At 37.3% G+C, this 22,046-nt stretch overlaps 1 protein-coding gene across 1 annotated transcript; it reads right to left on the reverse strand.

Moving 5' to 3' along the window:
• Positions 1–647: 647 nt before the first annotated feature.
• Positions 648–21,248, reverse strand: C1H1orf146 (chromosome 1 C1orf146 homolog). The gene is made up of 6 exons (XM_059082485.2): positions 21,230–21,248; positions 16,448–16,554; positions 3,572–3,665; positions 1,933–2,101; positions 1,456–1,534; positions 648–782 (listed from the first exon to the last, which is right to left on the reverse strand). The coding sequence occupies exons 1-6, from the start codon at positions 21,246–21,248 to the stop codon at positions 648–650; spliced, it is 603 nt and encodes a 200-aa protein (XP_058938468.2).
• Positions 21,249–22,046: the final 798 nt, after the last annotated feature.

Genomic DNA, 22,046 nt, shown 5'->3' on the forward strand with positions numbered 1-22,046 from the left:
AAAAAAAAAAAAAAAAATTAGAAAAAAAAAAAATGAAAGAAAGAAACTGCATCTGGGTTTTATAATATATGTACCAATTTTTTAGAAAAAAATTTTTTATACCTCATTTTTTATTGCATTTTGCAGATACTGCATTTTTTTTTTTTTTTTGGCTGCATTGGGTCTTCATTGCTGCACGCGGGCTTTCTCTAGTTGCAGCGAGTAGGGGCTACTCTTCATTGCGATGTGTGGGCTTCTCATTGTGGTGGCTTCTCTTGTTGCAGAGCATGGGGTCTGGGTGCACACAGGCTTCAGTAGTTGCGGCACATGAACTCAGCAGTTGCGGCACGTGGGCCGTAGAGCACGTGGGCTTCAGTATTTGTGGTGCGTGGGCTCAGTAGTTGTGGTGCATGGGCTCTAGGGCGTGCAGGCTTCAGTAGTTGTGGCATATGGGCTTAGTTGCTCCATGGCATGTGGGATCTTCCTGGACCAGGGATTGAACCTGTGTCCCCTGCATTGGCAGACGGATGCCCAACCACTGTGCCACCAGGGAAGTCCCTTTTCTGAACATTATTAAAGGAAGTAACAGAACTCCTAAAAATAAAATCATTTGTAATGTATGTATTTTATTTTAATATTCTTCCAAAAGAACATTTGTAATTGATAATCTAATTTGGGTTAAATGTATCACTACTCAGTTTTATCTTTTGAAGTGTTTTCCAAACTGGACTTTGCTCAATGATGTAAGCTTTAGTTGTTATCATTCTGTAGCAGATGCTATCTGTGTGTGGTTTGGAGGTGATCTGGAAGAAGATATAAACATGCAACATTATTTGAGAAATAAGGTATTTTTACAGGGTCACATCATAAAATACCTAACATTATTTATTCAACAAGCGTCAATCAGTACTGTGTATGGGTTATTAGAGTAATAGAAAAATACCTGATCTCTGTCTTTAAGAGATTTCAGACGTGCAAGCCAAAAATAGAATACTATTAAGAATTGTTTCAACAGGGATCTGTTCCAAGTATAAGAGTAAGGAACACCTAACTCTGCCTATGGGAGTGGGGAGCACACTTTACAGAGGAGAATAAGTATGAAAAGAAAGTGGATAACCAGTGAAGTTATAAAATAGTATGTATGCACTCTGACAGTGCATGACTACCAATATTTATAACTTTAGAATTTGAAAGATTTAAGTAACCAACAGGGCCAACACTGTATATATGGCCAAATGCTCTTTTGGCCCTAAATGAGTGATCCTGGTAGTTGGTACTGGAAGTAATTCGAGAAGACTTGAGAGGCTAAGCTCAGGCTTGGGAAAGAGTGCGTGTGTTCGGAAATAGCAACTTCTCTGAGGGGAACAGAAGTAGAATATTAGTCAGTTCTACCGAAGAGGGTGTGCATTTTGAAGTCAAGAACCTTAAAGTGTATCAGTGTGTATGTATGTATGTCATTTTCCTCAGGTGACTTACCTTAGCTATGGTGCACATAAGATTAATAGCATTTATTGTGTTGTGTACTGGAAGTATCCGTAGGTTACTACCCAGGAATCTGGAAAAAAAAATTCAAAAGTTAAATAGTTCATATGACTTACATCTGTTATCTTAAGTGGAAAGAAGAGACAAACCTCTTATTGTTTGTCATTTGTTTATTCATTCATGCCTGCCTTATTTCACAGAGGATTTGATATGGCTTTACAGCCACTTAATTGACTAAAAAGTGTTCACTTCTGATTTAGTCTTGCTGGAGAATCCCATAAATCAGCATGCACTCTGAAACTTGTCTCACTGATTCATAGACTAGCTATTTGGCCTGAATTTTATTAAATATGACAGGTTAACATTATAAAGTTTACCTTTTGGCAAAACATAATTCGCTTGCCTAAAATAATTCAGAACTGAAGTAAGTAAAATTTCAGGAAAATAGGTCTGTAGTGCTGTTGTCCATACCTCTGCTGAATCCTGAACATCAGTTTCCATTCCTCAGGACCATGCAGGGCAGCAGACAGAACCAAAAAACTATTTCGGTGAATGTTAATAAACTTCTCAATTTTGGCTAGAAATGTTTCTTCAGCAGACATAAAGCATTTTTTAGCATCCATCAATAAAAATGCAACTCCTAGGAAAAGTGAGTGTAATATAAAATGTCACTTCGTCATACTGATAAAATTTTTTTTTGTAAACTCAGTAAAATCAACAAAAATGACTATAAGTAAAACATAGCTGTAAGTGTCCAGGCCCTAAACGTTTACCATAACAAATGGAAATTACCATAATGAAAGTCTTACATGACAAAATAATTAGGTAGTTCTTTGAAGTGCTATGTATAAAAGGATGACAATCTAAATATTTAAGGGAAAAACCCTTGGTCAGTAACCTTTTTTTTTACTCTAAGGCACTGTCCACAATGAAAGTAATGCCTAATTTTAGTTACATGTTAATTTTTCATGTTAACGATTTTTAAAAGCTGGAAATCAACTAAAGAAAAGTCGTTTTAAGCAAGCCTTTAGTTATTTCTTGGAGAATCTATTATATCAGAACATAAACTATTATATAAATTAAAACAGTAAGCAGATATCTAGGATCTCTGAAACAGTATGAGGCCTATAAGAATGGTCCAGAAGGGAAACAATCTACTTAGCTCTTTAAAAAATGAGAGGAAGACACAATCTGAGGAAAGCAACTATGTGATTATACTAATTGAATCAATGTGAACTAAAAATTTATATAACATCTCTGAACCTAAATTTCTTCATCTGTAAGGTTGGAATAATAGTTCTTTGATACGTTTTTTGAAAGGATTAAATAAGAGAATGCATATAGGGCTCTCTATTCAACCGGGGAAGATGAATTTGAGGTTGGACCATTTTCAGCCTGGAAGTCTGTTTCTAGGAGCTTTGGAAAGTGCCTGTCTTCCAAAATCTCTGCAAGAATACAGGTCTGTTGGTAACCATCCTAATAAAATCCTTCACCTCCATGTTTTTAATCACTTCTGTCATTTTTCAAGCACAAGTGAAGCTGCCTCCTTCCCATGTCACCAGGTTTCTCATATCCTAATCTTATTCCTTCCTGTATTTTGCCCATGACTCACAGTTGTACAGTTTTATGATTTCAGGAACATTTGTCCCCATTTGTTTCCTTTAGTTAGTATTTGTTTATATCAATATTATGTTCAGCAAACTCTTGTACAAAATCATAAAAAACATTCTTCTATATTGTTTTTGTATATGGATTTTGACCAATATCATGATGTTGGCCTCTGTTAATATGGGTAATATTTTAAGTATTGACTGTTGGGGAGGGTGGCTTTGTTCTATTTTCAACTTCGTTCCAAAGCAAGTAGTTTGTACCATCCTCTACCAGACTCCACTGGTTCAGCTTTAGTTCAACAATTGTAATCTAAAAAGGAATATATTTTGTAATTGGCCATATGTGCTGTTTTTGCGGCAGTAACAAAGTTTTATACATTTATCTCTCCCAAAAGGTAACACCTTAAGCTTATTACTTAGTTACTGAACTACCAAATTATTAGAATTTATACTTATTTATTAAGAAACTTAAATCAAGGAAGTTAGCAAATATACTGTACCAGAAAGAGAAAATATAATTGATCCATTTTCCACTGAATCTGAATACCGAACCTTATGGCTTCGATTTTCTAGGGCAGTTGCAACTTCATAACTCTTAAAAAAATTTTCAGAAATACAAACTTAAGACATGTTTTAAAGAGTTTAATTAAAGCTAATAAAAAAATTAAAATAAGTTTAATAGCTTCTTTTATAACTATACCACTTAAAGATTTGATCATCAACAGAGATACCAAATGTGCTCTCTCTCTATGGAGAAATAAACTTAAAAAAAAAAGGTAAAAATATTTAGTTTTGAAACACGCTGTGGTTTGGAAATGAGTTGTGTACTAGTTATGTTACTTAGGGAAGAAAATAAGGACAGTATTAAAGAATTAAACTATAAGAGCATACAAACTTCTCTTTGAAAAACAACTTGAAGATAGATTCTGACATGCATTAATGTATAAATAGAAGGTGTATGGTGGTGTGTTTCTTAGATGGTTGACAGAACCATGAAGTGCCATACAGAGTACCACAAGGAGACAACCAATTTTCCAATTCATGTTTATATTACAGTTACTTTTAGTGTACTTTTCAAATGTTTTAAGCCTTAGGTGAGTTAGAAAACATGAAGACAGCAATAGGACTTTTGGTTTAAATACTAAGCGTTTCAAAATTCATCTCATTTCCTATTCTACCCACGTAATTAGATATTACCCAAAGCACTAAAATATAAGTGGTTTATACTATTTATGGATTGGTTAAAACTCAAGCTTGTTAGTTTCCAAGTAGATAAAAATCCCTTACATAAACTTTATATTTAGCCTCAGAACATGTATATTTTAAGCACACAGGTCGGAATTAGACACAGAATACTTGATTTCCTTTTTTCCTAAAAAGTATTTTATGGTACTCAAACAGATCCTGACCTAGAGTTCAATTAAGACTCTTCACATGAGTTTTCTTCTGTTTTAAAATTACACATTGCTTCCAGTGATGGCAGATTAAGTAATTTAGGCCAACCCTCCTGCTGAACGCAACTAGAAAAGCTGGAAATTTTTAAAAATCTGCTTGAATGCATCAGAGAGTTAGCAGGATAGTGAAAAATTACAAGACCAAGACCTATACAGAAATTCAAAGAATTCAAAGATAAGAGATCAGCACTTAGGTGATTTTTTTCCTGAGGGCATCTGTCAATTCAGGAAGAGATAGATGAGAGGCTGAACAGAGCTTTTGACGAAAGTAGAACAGCTCTCACGGGCTGCAGCCTAGCTTCAAACCATTTCAATCCTTAAAATTGTATTAAAGTGATACTGTATTACTAGTGCTTCCAAGTACCTTGCAGAAGCACTCCCTAGAGCAACCCTTCGCAATTAGGTCTCCTCATTTCAACTACAGAACAAAGAAAATTATCTGAATGACTGTTTTCTCAATTCTCACATAACTAATATCTAAATGAACAGGAAATAAGCTCCTTTATTACATACAATAGAAGCCTTAGGGCTTCGGTTGCCAGATTAGCAAATAAAAAATAGAACATCCAGTTAAATTTGAATTTCATATAAACAACATAATTTTTTGGTATAAGTATGTCCTGTGTAATATTTGGGATGAACTTACACTAAATTCATTGTTTATCTGAAACTCAAATTTAACTGAGTGTCCAGTATTTTATCTGGCAACCCTGCTTAGGACATTAGAGGTTTAATTCTCTCACAGAATTAAGTTTTCTCTAGAGGAATATAACACTATTCTAGGCCTCAAATTATTTCTACAAACAATTTTTCAAATACAAATTCCAACACAGTTAAAAATAATCAGACATACAGAAACAAAATTACATGAAAGAGAACTATGAAAAATAACAGGTAATAGAAGCAGAGTCATAGGGGATACATATAATAAAGTTTTATCATGTATATACCTTAAAATAGCTGTTTACTATGTTCAAGGAGATGAAAGGCAAGGTTGAGAATTTTGGCAAAGAACCAGAAACTATATAAAGGATGTAACAGATATGAAAGAGTCAGGAAAGTTTCATAGAATTTGAGACAAATCTTTTAAATGGAAAACAGTTTATTAAGCAGACAAGTGAAGGAAGACGACAAATGTAAGAAGAACGTAGACAGAAAACACAGACAAAGGCATTCAGACCTGAAAGTATGATTCTTTTAAGTGTGTTAGTTGTGTATGAGTCAGTTAATTTGGAGACAGTGTTAGGAATAACTGATGGCAGATCATTAGGACCATGTATGCCACGCTGATGAATTTCAATTCTATCCTATCCAGGAGCCACCTAAGAGAAGTATAAAGAAAATAGTAGAAGAAAATAATAAAGATGAAATTAGTATTGAATTACGAAAAAATATGTAAGTTCAAGAGTTAAGTTTTCAAAATAACAAGGAGCTAAGACTAGATTTTCCAAATTATGTTTAATTAAATATTAGTCCCATGAGATATTACAAGGTGTTCCTTATTAAAATAAGACTGGGAAACATTGAGGGAGACCTTCAAGATGGTGGAGGAGTGAGAAGTGGAGATTGCCTTCCTCCCCACAAGTACATCAGAAATACATCTACATGTGGAACAACTCCTACAGAACAGCTACTGAATGCTGGTAGAAGACCTCAGACTTCCCAAAAGGCAAGAAACTCCCCATGTACCTGGGGAGGGCAAAAGAAAAAAGAAAAAGACAAAAGAATAAGGATGGGACCTGCACACTGGGAGGGAGCTGTGAAGGAGGAAAAGTTTCCACACACTAGGAAGCCCCTTCGCCGGTGGAGACTGCGAGTGTTGGAGGGGGGAAGCTTCGGAGCCATGGAGGAGAGCGCAGCAACAGGGGTACAGAGGGCAAAGCAGAGAGATTCCCGCACAGAGGATCAGTGCCAACCAGAACTCACCAGCCCAAGAGGCTTGTCTGCTCACCCACCAGGGAGGGTGGGGGCTGGGAGCCGAGGCTCAAGCTTCGGAGGTCAGCTCTCAGGGAGAGGACTGGGGTTGGCTGCATGAACATAGCCTGAAGGGTGCTAGTGTGCCATAGCTAGCAGGGAGGGAGTCCGGGAAAAAGTCTGGAGCTGCCTAAGAGGCAAGAGACCATTGTTTCGGGGTGCACGAGGAGAGGAGATTCAGAGCACCACCTAAACAAGCTGCAAAGATGGGCACTATCAGCGCGGATACCAGAGACAGGCATGAGATGCTAAGGCTGCTGCAGCCACCAAGAAGCCTGTGTGCAAGTACAGGTCAGTAGCCACACCTCCCCTCCAGGGAGCCTGTGCAGCCCGTCACTGCCAGAGTCCCGTGATCTAGGGACAACTTCCTCAAGAGAACACATGGTGCGCCTCAGGCTGGTGCAACTGTCACGCTGGCGCTGGCCTCTGCCGCTGCAGACTCGCCTTGCATTCCGCACCCCTCCCTCCCCACCTCCTGAGTGAGCCAGAGCCCCCGAATCAGCTGCTCCTTTAACACCATCCTGTCTGAGTGAAGAACAGACGCCCTCAGGCGACCTACACACAGAGGCGGGACCAAATCCAAAGCTGAACCCCAGGAGCTGTGCGAACAAAGGAGAGAAAGGGAAATCTCTCAGCAGCCTCAGGAGCAGAGGATTAAATCTCCACAATCAACTTGATGTACGCTGCATCTGTGGAATACCTGAATAGACAACGAATCATCCCAAAATTGAGACGGTGGACTTCAGGGGCAATGATATATATATATTTTTCCTTTTTCTCTTTTTGTGAGTGTGTATATGTATGCTTCTTTGTGTGATTTTGTCTGTATAGCTTTGCTTTTACCATTTGTCCTAGGGGTCTCTCAGTCCGCTTTTTGTTTTTTGGTTTTGTTTTGGGGTTTTTTTAGCATAGTTTTAGCCCTTCTTATCATTGGTGGATTTGCTTTTTTGGTTTGGTTGCTCTCTTCTTTTTTTCTATTTTTCTTTTTACTACTACTTTCTAATTCTTTTATTTTTAATAATTTTTATTTTAATAACTTTATTTTATTTTTCTTTCCTTCTTTTTTTCTCCCTTTTCTTCTGAGCAGTATGACTGACAGGGTGTTGGTGCTCTGGCCGGGTGTCAGGCCTGTGCCTCTGAGGTGGGAGAGCCAAGATCAGGACACTGCTCCACCAGAGACCTCTTGGCTCCACGTAATATCAAATGGCGAGAGATCTCCATCTAAACACTAAGACCCAGCTCCACTCAAAGAGCAGCAAGCTACAGTGCTGGACACCCTATGCCAAACAACTAGCAAGACAGGAACACAACCCCACCCATTAGCAGAGAGGCTGCCTAAAATCATAATAAGGTCACAGACACCCCAAAACACACCATGGACGCGGTCCTGCTCACCAGAAAGACAAGATCCAGCCTCATCCTCCAGAACACAGGCACCAGTCACCTGCACCAGGAAGGCTACACAACCCACTGAACCAACCTTACCCACTGGGGGTAGACACCAAAAACAACGGGAACTACGAACCTGAGGCCTGCGAAAAGGAGACCCCAAACACAGTAAGTTAAGCAAAGTGAAAAGACACAGAAACAGAGCAGATGAAGGATCAAGGTAAAAACCCACCAGACCAAAAAAATGAAGAGGAAATAGGCAGTCTACCTGACAAAGAATTCAGAGTAATGATAGTAAAGATGATCCAAAATCTTGGAAATAGAATGGAGAAAATACAAGAAATGTTCAACAAGGACACAGAAGAACGGAAGAGCAAACAAACTATGATAAACATCACAATAAATGATATTAAAAATTCTCTAGAAGGAAGCAATAGCACAATAACTGAGGAAGAGGAATGGATACGTTTCCTGGAAGATAAAATAGTGGAAATAACTACTGCAGAGCAGAATAAAGAAAAAAGAATGAAAAGAATTGAGGACAGTCTCAGAGACTTCTGGGACAACATTAAACAAACCAACATTTGAATTATAGGGGTCCCAGAAGATGAAGAGAAAAAGAAAGGGACTGAGAAAATATTTCAAGAGATTATAGTTGAAAACTCCCCTAATATGGGAAAGGAAATAGTCAATCAAGTCCAGGAAGTGCAGAGAGTCCCATACAGGATAAATCCAAGGAGAAACACGCCAAGACACATATTAATCAAACTATCAAAAATTAAACACAATGAAAAAATATTAAAATCAGCAAGGGAAAAACAACAAATAACATACCAGGGAAGCCCCACAAGGTTAACAGCTGAGCTTTCAGCAGAAACTCTGCAAGCCAGAAGGGAGTGGCAGGACATATTGAAGTGATGAAAGGGGAGAACTTAAAACCCAGATTATTCTACCCAGCAAGGATCTCATTCAGATTTGATGGAGAAATTAAAAACTTCACAGACAAGCAAAAGCTAAGAGAATTCAGCACCACCAAATCAGCTTTATAACAAATGCTAAAGGAACTTCTCTAGGCAGGAAACACAAGACAAGGAAAGACCTATAATAAGAAACCCAAAACAATTCAGAAAATGGTAATAGGAACATACATAGTGATAATTACCTTAAATGTAAATGGATTAAATGCTCCCACCAAAAGACGTAGACTGGCTGAATGGATACAAAAACAAAACCCATATATATACTGTCTACAAGAGACACACTTCAGACCTAGGGACACATACAGACTGAAAGTAAGGGGATGGAAAAAGACATTCCATGCAAATGGAAATCAAAAGAAAGCTGGAGTAGCAATTCTCATATCAGACAAAATAGACTTTAAAATAAAGACTATTACAGGAGACAAAGAAGGACACTACATAATGATGAAGGGATCAATCCAAGAAGAAGATATAACAATGGTAAATATTTATGCACCCAACATAGGAGCACCTCAATACATACGGCAAATGCTAACAGCCATAAAAGGGGAAATCGAGAGTAACACAATCATAGTAGGGGACTTTAACACCCAACTTTCACCAAGGGACAGATCATCCAAAATGAAAATAAATAAGGAAACACAGCTTTAAAGGATACATTAAACAAGATGGACCTAATTGATAATTATAGGACATTCCATCCAAAAACAACACAATACACTTTCTTCTCAAGTGCTCGTGGAACACTCTCCAAGATAGATCATATCTTGGGTCACAAATCAAGCCTTGGTAAATTTAAGAAAATTGAAAACATATCAAGTATCTTTTCCGACCACAACACTATGAGACTAGATATCAATTACAGGAAAAGATCTGCAAAAAATACAAACACATGGAGGCTAAACAATACACTACTTAATAACGAAGTGATCACTGAAGAAATCAAGAGGAAATCAAAAAATACCTAGAAACAAATGCCAATGGAGACATGACGACTGAAAACCTATGGGATGCAGCAAAAGCAGTTCTAAGAGGGAAGCTTATAGCAATACAATCATAGCTTAAGAAACAGGAAACATCTCGAATAAACAACCTAACTTTGCACCTAAAGCAATTAGAGCAAGAAGAACAAAAAATACCCCAAAGTTAGCAGAAGGAAAGAAATCATAAAGATCAGATCAGAAATAAATGAAAAAGAAATGAAGGAAACTATAGCAAAGATCAATAAAACTAAAAACTGATTCTTTGAGAAGATAAACAAAATTGATAAACCATTAGCCAGACTCATCAAGAAAAAAGGGAGAAGGCTCAAATAGACTCAAATAGAATTAGAAATGAAAAAAGAGAAGTAACAACTGACACTGCAGAAATACAAAGGATCATGAGAGATTACTACAAGCAACTATATGCCAATAAAATGGACAACCTGGAAGAAATGGACAAATTCTTAGAAAAGCAGAACCTTCTGAGACTGAACCAGGAAGAAAGGGAAAATATAAACAGACCAGTCACAAGCACTGAAATTGAGACTGTGATTAAAAATCTTCCAGCAAAGAAAACTCAGGACCTGATGGATCCCCAGGTGAATTCTATCAAACATTTAGAGAAGAGCTAACACCTATCCTTCTCAAACTCTTCCAAAATATAGCAGAGGGAGGAACACTCCCAAACTCATTCTACAAGGCAACCATCACCCTGATACCAAAACCAGACAAAGATATTACAAAAAAAGAAAACTACAGGCCAATATCACTGATGAATACAGATGCAAAATCCTCAACAAAATACTAGCAAACAGAATCCAACAGCACATTAAAGGATCATACAACATGATCAAGTGGGGTTTATCCCAGGAATTCAAGGATTCTTCAATATACACAAATCAGTCTATGTGATACACCATATTAACAAATTGAAGGATAAAAACCATAAGATCATCTCAATAGATGCAGAAAAAGCTTTTTACAAAATTCAACACCCATTTATCATAAAAACCCTCCAGAAAATAGGCATAGAGGGAACTTACCACAACAGAATAAAGGCCATATATGATAAACCCACAGCCAACATCGTTCCCAATGGTGAAAACCTCAAACCATTTCCACTAAGATCAGGAACAAGACAAGGCTGACCACTCTCACCACTATTATTCAACATAGTTTTGGAAGTTTTAGCCACAGCAATCAGAAAAGAAAAAGAAATAAAAGGATATGGAGAGGGGGAAGGGTAAGCTGTGATGATGTGAGAGAGTGGCAGGGACATATATACACTATCAAATGTAAATTAGATACCTAGTGGGAAGCTGCCACATAGCACAGGGAGTTCACCTCTGTGCTTTGTGACCACCTAGAGGGGTGGGATAGGGAGGGTGGGAGGGAGGGTGACGCAAGAGGGAAGAACATGGAAACATATGTATATGTATAACTGATTCACTTTGTTGTAAAGGAGAAACTAACACACTATTGTAAAACAGTTATACTCAAATAAAGATGTTAAAAAATAAAAAATAAACACACACACACACAAAAAAAAAAGAAATAAAAGGAACCCAAATCGGAAAAGAAGAAGTAAAACTGTCACTGTTTGCAGATGACATGATACTATACATAGAGAATCCTAAAGATGCTACCAGAAAACTACTGGAGCTAATCAATGAATTTGGTGAAGTAGCATGATACAAAATTAATGCACAGAAATCTCTTGCATTCCTACACACTTATGATGAAAAATCTGAAAGAGAAATTAAGGAAACACTCCCATTTACCATTGCAACAAAAAGAATAAAATATCTAGGAATAAACCTACCTAAGGAGACAAAAGACTTGTATGCAGAAAACTATAAGACACTGGTGAAAGAAATTAAAGATGATACCAACAGATGGAGAGATATAGCATGTTTTGGATTGGAAGAATCAACATTGTGAAAATGACTCTACTACCCAAAGCAATCTACAGATTCAATGCAATCCCTATCAAACTACCACTGGCATTTTTCACAGACCTAGAACAAAAAATTTCACAATTTGTATGGAAACACAAAAGACCCCGAATAGCCAAAGCAATCTTGAGAATGAAAAATGGAGCTGGAGGAATCAGGCTCCCTGACTTCAGACTATACTACAAAACTGCAGTAATCAAGACAGTATGGTACTGGCACAAAAACAGAAATACAGATCAATGGAACAGGATAGAAAGCCCAGAGATAAACCCACACACCTATGGTCACCTTATCTTTGATAAAGGAGGCAAGAATATACAATGGAGCAAAGACAGCCTTTTCAATAAGTGGTGCTGGGAAAACTGGACAGCTACATGTCAAAGAATGAAATTAGAACACTCCCTAACACCATACACAAAAATAAACTCAAAATGGATTAGAGACCTAAATGTAAGACCAGACACTATGGAACTCTTAGAGGAAAACATAGGCAGAACACTCCTTGACATAAATCACAGCAAGATCCTTTTTGACCCACCTCCTAGAGAAACGGAAATAAAAACAAAAATAAACAAATGGGACCTAATGAAACTTCAAAGCTTTTGCACAGCAAAGGAAACCATAAACAAGACGAAAAGGCAACCCTCAGAATGGGAGAAAATATTTGCAAACGAAGCAACTGACAAAGGATTAATCTCCAAAATATACAAGGAGCTCATGCAGCTCAATATCAAAAAAACAAAAAACTCAATCCAAAAATGGACAGAAAACCTAAATAGACATTTCTCCATAGAAGACATACAGATGGCCAAAAAGCACATGAAAAGCTGCTCAACATTACTAATCATTAGACAAATGCAAATCAAAACTACAATGAGGTATCACCTCACACCAGTCAGAACGGCCATCATCAAAAGATCTGCAAACAATAAATGCTGGAGAGGGTGTGGAGAAAAGGGAACCTTCTTGCATTGTTGGTGAGAATGTAAATTGATACAGCCACTATGGAGAACAGTATTGAGGTTCCTTTAAAAACTAAAAATAGAACTACCATACAACCCAGCAATCCCACTACTGGGCATATACCCTGAAAAAAACACAATTCAAAAAGAGTCATGGGGCTTCCCTGGTGGCGCAGTGGTTGAGAATCCGCCTGCCGATGCAGGGGACACGGGTTTGTGCCCCGGTCCGGGAAGATCCCACATGCCGCAGAGCGGCTGGGCCCGTGAGCCATGGCCGCTGAGCCTGCGCAAAAAAAAAAAAAAAAAAAAAAAAAAGAGTCATGTACCACAATGTTCACTGCAGCTCTATCTACAATAGCCAGGACATGGAAGCAACCTAAGTGTCCATGGACAGATGAATGGATAAAGATGTGGCACATATATGCAATGGAATATTAATCAGCCATAAAAAGAAACGAAATTGAGTTATTTGTAGCGAGGTGGATGGACCTAGAGTCTGTCATACAGAGTGAAGTAAGTCAGAAAGAGAAAAACAAATACTGTATGCTGACACATATGTATGCAACCTAAAAAAAAAAAGGTTCTGAAGAACCTAGGGTCAGGACAGGAATAAAGATGTAGACGTAGAGAATGGATTTGAGGACATGGGGAAGGGGAAGCTGAGATGAAGTGAGAGAGTGGCACTGACATATATACACTACCAAATGTCAAATAGATAGCTAGTGGGAAGAAGCTGCATAGCACAGGGAGATCAGCTTGGTAATTTGTGACCCCCTAGAGGGGTGGGATAGGGACAGTGGGAGGGAGAGGCAAGAGGGAAGGGATATGGGGATACATGTATATGTATAGCTGATTCACTTTATTATATAGCAGCAACTAACACAACAATGTAAAGCAATTATACTCCAATAAAGATATTTTAAAAAATAAAAATTAAAACAAAACAAACAAAAGAAAAAACAATAGAAGCCTGAATCCAGTGAAGATATTTTCAGTACAGTGAGAGAAAATAACTGTAAATCTAGTGGAAAATATCTTTCAGTTTGGAGCAACTTGAACTCTTATACATTGCTGATGGGAATATAGAACCATAATCCCTGCATTTAGTTTTAGTTTAGCTATATAGTTAAATGGATTCTGTGTTCATTTGTAGTGAACTTTGAAAAACAGTTTGTAATCTCTTATAAACATACACTCATCATACGACCCAGCAGTTCCATTATTAGGTATTTATAAGAGAAATTCAAACTTGTCTTAACAGAGACATATATGAATGTTCAGAGCAGCTTAACTCATAATGGCCAAAAACTGGAAACAACCCGAATATCTATTAGTGAATAGGTACACTGGCATACATTCATACAACACACTACTACTCAACAAAGAAAAGATAACAAATTATTGTTATATGTAACAACATGGATGAATCTCAAAAGCATTATGCTTAATGCAAGAAGCCAGACACAAGAGTACAAACTGTATCATTCCATTTCAACAGGCAAAACTAATTATAGTGATAAATCAGACCAATGGTTGCTTGAGGTGGGGAACTGGAAAAGGACTGACTACAAAAGGGCATGAAGGAACTTTCTGGAGTGATGAAAATGTTCTATATATTTTGATTGGGGTTATGGTTACACAGGTATATACATTTGTCAAAATTCATTAAGCTGTACATTTTAAATGTGTGTATTTTATTGTATGTAAGTTATACCTGAATTAAATTGATTTTTTAAACATCTTTCAAGATCAAGGGGAAGATAAAAATATAATTGATCCTTGTACAACACAGGTTTGAACTGTGTGGATCCACTTCTATGTGGATTTTTTTCTATAAATATATGTACTATACAATCTGAGGTTGGTTGAATCCTCGCATGCAGAACTGCTGATACAGTGGGCCAAATGTAAAGTTAAACGTGAAGTTTTGACTGTGAGGGAGTCACTGCCTATAACCCCACATTGTTCAAGGGTCAACTGTATTTTGATACTAACAAAGACTGAGAAGATCCTCATTTAGATAATTTCTAAATTATATTCTTCAGATAAAAAAGAAAATGATCCAAAATGGAAGGTCTGAGCCAAAAGAAGAAAAGAAGAGCAAAGAAAGTAACAAAGACATGAGTAAATCTAAACAAATGCTAACTTTAGAAAATAATAGCACTTTGTTGAGTTAAAAAATTGATAGAATTAAACTGTATATGATAACAAAATATAATACAGAAAAGGGTGATTGGAATTAGTGTTCTAAGATTTGTTTGTCATTTAAGAGGTAGATAAAAATAATTATTTACTTTGGATTTTGTGGGGCTAAGTATACATGTTAAATTTTCTAGGGTAACTATTAAAAAACAGAAATAGAGCTGTTTAAAGCTAGTTAAGACAAAAACTTTTCAAAGCTAGTTAAAAAAAAAAATGAGAAAAAAATTACCTCAAAGCTAGTTAAGAAACTAGCTAGTTTCAAAGCTAGTTAAGAAAAAAAAAATGAGAAAAAATTACCAAACAATACAAAAGGAGGCAAAAAAGAAGAGAAAAAAGAAACAGAGAAAAGGTGGGACATGGGACTTCCCTGGTGGTCCAGTGGTTAAGAATCCACCTTCCAATGCAGGGGACACAGGTTCGATCCCTGGTTGGGGAACTAAGATCCCACATGCCGCAGGGCAACTAAACCTGTGTGCTCTAGAGCCTTACACACCACAACTACTGAGCCTGCACGCTCTGGAGCGAACGCGCCACAACTAGAAAGAAGCCTGCTTGCCACAATGAAGAGCCTGCACACCACAATGAAAGATCCCGCGTGCCGCAACGAAGACCCGACACAGCCAAATAAATAAACAAATAAATAATAAAAAAAGAAAAGGTGGGACAAATAGAAAGCACAAAACAAGCACATTAGCATGGGTTGCTGTCTCCCTCTCTCAAAATCAGTCTGGAAAAGCTAAAGAAACAAGAGAGAAAAATGGATTCCAGAAACCTAACAAAAAGAAGCATGAAAAATTCCAATGAACCTTGAGGCTGTCTTAAATGGGTATTTGGTATGGTGCTAGATGGCTAAAGCCAACAGAGCAAAGTGCAGCTTGAGGCAGCAGTGAATGGATAGGGTGAATAAAAAAAGTATTCAGAGTCTTTTTCTAGCCTCTCTCTTCTTTACCATGGAATAATCATTTCTTGCCCCTTCATTCTAGACATTAGGTGGTGTCCATAAGATAAACATCAGGGCAATGGAGAAATTCTGTTGGCTGAGGAGTTAAAAACAGTTGTGGACTGACCAACTGTCCTCAGGCGTTTAACTCCCATTCCCTCCCCATCCAAACTGTAAGGAGACAGCCTCCTCCCAAGGCCACTAAGTCTAGACAGATCAGTTTCTGTTGTTTACCTTTCAAAAAACCTTAAGTAATATATATGTGCATATGCATTGTTTCTGTAATCATTTAACATCTCTATTAGAGTAGGCTTAGTGAGAAAAAAAAAGGAACTTAGAAAATTTCCAACCTTCAAATATTTAGAGAAGTAGGAAAATGGATGCAGGGACATTTGTAATTTATATTTAAAATACATTTTAGATTATGTACTTGCTGACTCACACAAGTTTGGATAATCAAGCTAAAGATATTTAAAAATATTGTTCTATTGCTTTAAATTTTAAATTCAAGATCAATGGCCCAAATGCCTCTTTTACCTTAAGAGATGAGCTAATAATAATGGTGGTTGTCCATTTAATTTTTTCTTTTCCATCACTTTCAGCCATCTCTCTGTATCGAACCAGCTTCTGGTGGTGCCAACAATCTGAGAAAAATAACAAAAAGAACACATAGAAATGTTTGCTTGATGAATGAATAAATTACAGAAAGAAATAAAATTAGGGTAATGGACACATTCTAAAGAATATTTGAAAGTCAAAATTTGACACTGATGGGACTTCCCTGGTGGTCCAATGGTTAAGACTCCGCACTCGCAATGCAGGGGGCCTGGGTTCCATCCCTGGTCTGGGAACTAGATCCTGCATGCTGCAACTAAGAGCCTGCATGCGGCAATGAAGTTTCCACACGCGGCAGCGAAGATCCCGTGTGCCACAACTGAGATCTGGTGCAGCCAAATAAATAAATAAATATATATATTTTAAAAATTGGGACTTCCCTTGTGTCACAGTGGTTAAGAATCCGCCTGTCAAGGCTGGGGACATGGGTTCGATCCCTGGTCTGGGAAGATCCCACATACCACGGAGCAACTAAGCCTGTGCACCACAACTACTGAAGCCTGCATGCCCTACAGCCCGCATGTTGCAACTACTGAGCCCGTGTGCCACAACGACTGAAGCCCGCGCTCCACAACAAGAGAAGCCACTGCAATGAGAAGCCTGCGCACCGCAACAGAGTAGCCCCCACTTGCCACAACTAGAGGAAGCCCACGCACAGTAACGAAGACCCAACAGAGCCAAAAAAAAAAAAATTGACACTGAAAAAATATCTGTCTTGTTATACATTAAGCTCATTCAATATTATGCTTCCTATTAAGAATTATTAAAAGCAATGGTTCCCATTTCAGAGCATTAACTTAAAGAAGGAAGACTTGTGTCAAGGACTATGAAAGGTCTGAAATTTTATCCTACTTGCAAATTAAAAAGTTAGCCTGCCAGAGTTTCATGGGTATAACAAAAGACATAAGACTCTTGGATTAGAGACAAAGGACAGCTTTCTACTCAAAGTAATAAGAGTATCATCATTTTCTTCCAACAGTTCCCCAAGGGCAGTTCCGTCGGGTGATGAGACAAAAGCCAGGTAACACTGAGTACACACAGTGGGTTGCATTATAGGAAAGGAACCCTGAGCTCAGAAATCCCAACCTTTTTTAATGGGGCTGCAAGGAAACCTGCCCTCTGCTCTAGAGTGAAATACTATCTCTAACTTATAGTTATTCACTATACAAACATCCTTGAAAAGACAGTTCAGTGGTGGGGCATTTCTAACAAATACATTGGTGATGCTTGATGCTGGTCTGGGGACCACACTTTAAGAACCACTGCACTAAGGGAAGAAAGAGCATTCTAGGCGGCAATAACAACACAGCACTGTACACTGGCAACCAGACAATAAAAGAAAATGATGTAATACCAGAATTTTAAGAAGTTCAGTGCATTAAAGTTGAAGGCATACATGTCTGAGGTAGGTGGGTGGGAAGAAAGGTAAAAATTAATTACTGCAAAGCTAGTAGCATTAAATTGAATTTCACTGTGGTCTAAATTTGGTACTTTTCTGATTATTGAGACTAAACACTCTTAAGCCATATTTCCACTTCTGTGACAAGCTTATGTCTTCTGCCTATTTTTCTATTAGATTTCCTTTTCTCATTCATTTGTCGGATTTCTTTATGTATTCTGGATATCAGTCTTTATCAGCTATGTGTGGTTTCTCCCAGTTTGTACTTGTCTTTCCCCCTTCTTTATGGTAGTATTTGATATACACAAGTTAAAATTTTCATTATTGTCAAATTTATCAATCTTTTAATTTATGCTTAGTGCTTTTTTGTTTCTTTTCCTTCCCTATTCCAAAGTCATAAATATTCTCCTTCGTTGCTTTCTAAATTTTTAGTCTGGCCTTTCAAATTTAAGTCTTTTTAGTCCATCTGGATGTTTGTATAGAGTTTGAAGTAGGGACCCAATTTCATTTTTTAAAAATATGGCTTTCTAGCTGTCCCAATACTATTTATTCAGTCGTCCTTACTCCCCCTGGTCATTTATAATACCACCTTAGTCATACATTATTTCCATATATACATAGGTCTATTTCTGGGTTCTCTATTCAACTGCTCAGTTTGATTATTCCTAAATCAAACTTACACTGTTTTTAATTATCATAGTTTTATAAAAAGTCTTGATATCTTTATGGGAAGTCTCTCCATCTTATTCTTTTTCAGTTGTGCTGTAGCTATTCTTTGGTCATTTTTCTTCCCTGTAAACTTTGAGTCACCATGTCAGTTGCTTTAAAAAACCCTGTTGGTTAAAGGTTGTTTGGGGAGTTTGTTGTAATGGTTTTGCTGTAAAAAGTGTTTCACACTCTGCTGAAATGTTGCTGAAAAGCATGGTACTGGTAACAGTTCAACAGTTCATGGTTGCTCACTCCTGCCTACTTTTACTTTCCCTGTGAAGCAGGTTAGCATTGAAGGTGGTATGGAAAAGACTGCATATGTGTTCAATTGTTTGTTCCTTCTCCTTCCTTCTCCCCTTGGCTCCCCCCTCCCCTGCTTAGCTCCCTCAACCTCTTTTGTTCAGTGTGTGTATCCTTTTTTTTTTTTAATAAAGGAAAATTATTTCATTTTAATTTTATTTTTTAAAGCCTCTTTTAATTCTTGGTAAAATTAAATTAATATATTCTGGATTTTTCACACAGTAGAACACGCAGATGTCATTAATCCCCATCTGTCAGTGTGTGTATCTTGAAGCTAATTTGTACTAGTGGTTATCTGACTGGAGGCACAGACGCAGAATCTGTATTGTTTGAAACACATTAACATTAAACAACCTAAAAGGGACTTAACATTAAACAACCTAAACTTAAAATGTCAAAAAATAGGGACTTCCCTGGTGGTGCAGTCTGCCTTCCAGTGCAGGGGATGTGGGTTCAATCCCCGGTTAGGGAACTAAGATCTCACATGCTGCCAGGCAACTAAGCCTAAGCGCCACAACTACTGAGCCTGTGTGCCACAGCTAAGACCCAACGCAGCCAAATAAATAAATATTTTAAAAAAATAAATAAAATTCCAAAGAATAAAAACAAAACCAAAAAACCCTATTGGGGGACTTTTTAAAATTAGAAGTGCATTTCTCTATAAAACAATTTGGAAAAAACTAAACTCTTTCTTTTTTGGGGCCGTGCCTCATGGCATGCAGGATCTTAGTTCCCTGACCAGGGATCGAACCCATGCCCCCTGCAGTGGAAGTGTGGAGTCTTAACCACTAGACTGCCAGTCAAGTACCAAAACTAAACATTTTATGAACTTGAGACTTTCCATCTATGAATATATCTCTCCATATATTTAGGACTTATTCTCAAGTGTTTTCACTTAACATTGTGTCACAGAACATTCCTTACATATTTAAAAAAATATGTAAAGGCTGAGTAACTTTCTGTTGTATGGATATGCCACACTTTATTTGACCATTATGTAGGGAAGGAAAAATAATTTTTCCTCCACCCTTCTGAGTTCTTGGCTTAGACCCCCTATGATAAAAGACAGATAAGAGAAAAACAAACAGAATTTTGTTAACATGTATACCTCATGTATACCTGAGAGATACCCAGAAAAATTGAGTAAATCCCTGAGATGGCTCAAGCCACCACCTTAAATACCATCTTCAGTTAAGGACAAAAGAAAGATGTTGTGAGGGAGGCCAGTTATGGAAGGGTATCAGGAAAAGCACAGTAAGCAAGGGTAAGGTTTGTTATGCAGATTTAAGTTGGTGCTATTTCCACTGATAGGAGTTTCTTGTGATTTAGAGTCATCCTTCTCCTCTAGACAAAGAGAAGGAGACACTTACAAATGGAGGTTTCCTTCATAAATGTAAATGCCCCTCACAAAAGAGTAACTTCTACTCTGTTTTCAGAACTTCTTCTGTGCCTGTTTCTTAAAAATAATCAGCTCAGAATAATCCTTATGCCAAATAGGCATATTATAAGGTGGCATATTCTGCTACCCTTCAATTATCATTGGTAATTTAAATTGGGCATTTGATCTGCTTCCAAATTTTTCTAATTATAACTGACTTTGAAATAACATGGAATTACCTTTCAAAACCACAAATATCATATTCCTCCCCAATTAAAATCCTTCAATAACTCTCCGTGGCCTATAGAACAAAGTCTAAACTCAAGGTATACAAATTCTTTCCTTTTCAGCCTCACATCCTGCCATTCCCCAACATATTACATATACTCTAGCTATTCTGAAGACCTTGTAGTCCAAAACAAGATGTTTTTTCACACCTCATCCCTTTACATATTTTAACTAAAACTCCCCTCCTCTCCTTGTCAATTCCTACTTAATTTTAATAATGAGCAGTTTGTGCTTTTCCTATTCTCTACAGGCAATTAGGAAATACAGTAGTCCGAACATATCTTTATTATATCAATCATTAATATAGTTATAATATTTGTTTACATAGCTGTATTCTCAATGAAAAGACTTCTCATTGGAGGCTCCTCAAGGAGAGGGACCATGTATTATTCATCTTTGCATTCCCAATGCCTAGCACAGTGCCTGGCACTTTTACCAAGTTCAAACAATAAGTCCAGAGGTCAGAAGCAAAATAAAGGTCACAGCAAACTGGGAGCAATTAAGGGGGTTCCTCGTTGATTGCTAAGAAGAGGGAGGTTTTTGTCATGTGCCTTTCTTATGTGTTAGAGATCTGTGGTACAGAGATGGATTAAGCTAGTTTAGAAGAATAACATAAGGCACACATTCAGACCTTTTGGTAGAAGATCCATGGTGTAGTGGAAAGACCAGGAATCTAGTCTTTTATCTACCACTGTGATCACTCAATGTCTTTGAGCCTATTTTCACGTGAATACAATAACAAACAATGAGAATAATAATACTGGGCTTGCCATTATCTCAGAGAATGGTTAAGAAAATCACATGATATAACACATATTAAAGCATAAATATATTGTATTATTACCATCATTATATACTTTTGTCAACTCCTTAAACCAAACCAAAACAATAAACCACTTTCATAAGAATTTCAGTACTTTTTTCAAATGCTCCAACACAAATTATGTCTCAGTTACATTTTTCTCCCCTAGAGATCTCTTCTCACTCCTGCAGACTCTAGTCTTCCCTCTTCGATATAAACTGGATATTTCTCTGGTCCTGATTCATTAGCTGTGGTCCTGGGAATTCCTTTCACCTCTCTCCTATGTTAGAGCCATGTTTCCCTCTCCTTGATTTATTCTTTTGTTTTGCTGAACCATTCTTCAGTTGTTATCTGAAAAAAAAAAATGATGCATGGCAGATATACTTATCTGTAGATATAGAGATATACTTTGAGCCCTTGCATGTCTGAAAAGTCTTTATCCTATCTCTATATTTAATTGACAGTTATACCTTAATGTTTGGTGTCTTTCTTAATGTCTGTTGTTCTGAAATTTCAGAGAAATGTGCCTTTGGGTAGAATTTTTTACCTACACTGCGCTGAGTACTCAGTGTGCCCTTTCAATCTGAATACTCTTGTTCTTCATTTCTAGGAAACTGTTTTAGAATATTTATTTGATATTCCCACT

This window comes from Kogia breviceps, chromosome 1 (assembly GCF_026419965.1).
Source record: "Kogia breviceps isolate mKogBre1 chromosome 1, mKogBre1 haplotype 1, whole genome shotgun sequence".
In the NCBI taxonomy this organism is placed as follows: Eukaryota; Metazoa; Chordata; class Mammalia; order Artiodactyla; family Physeteridae; genus Kogia; species Kogia breviceps.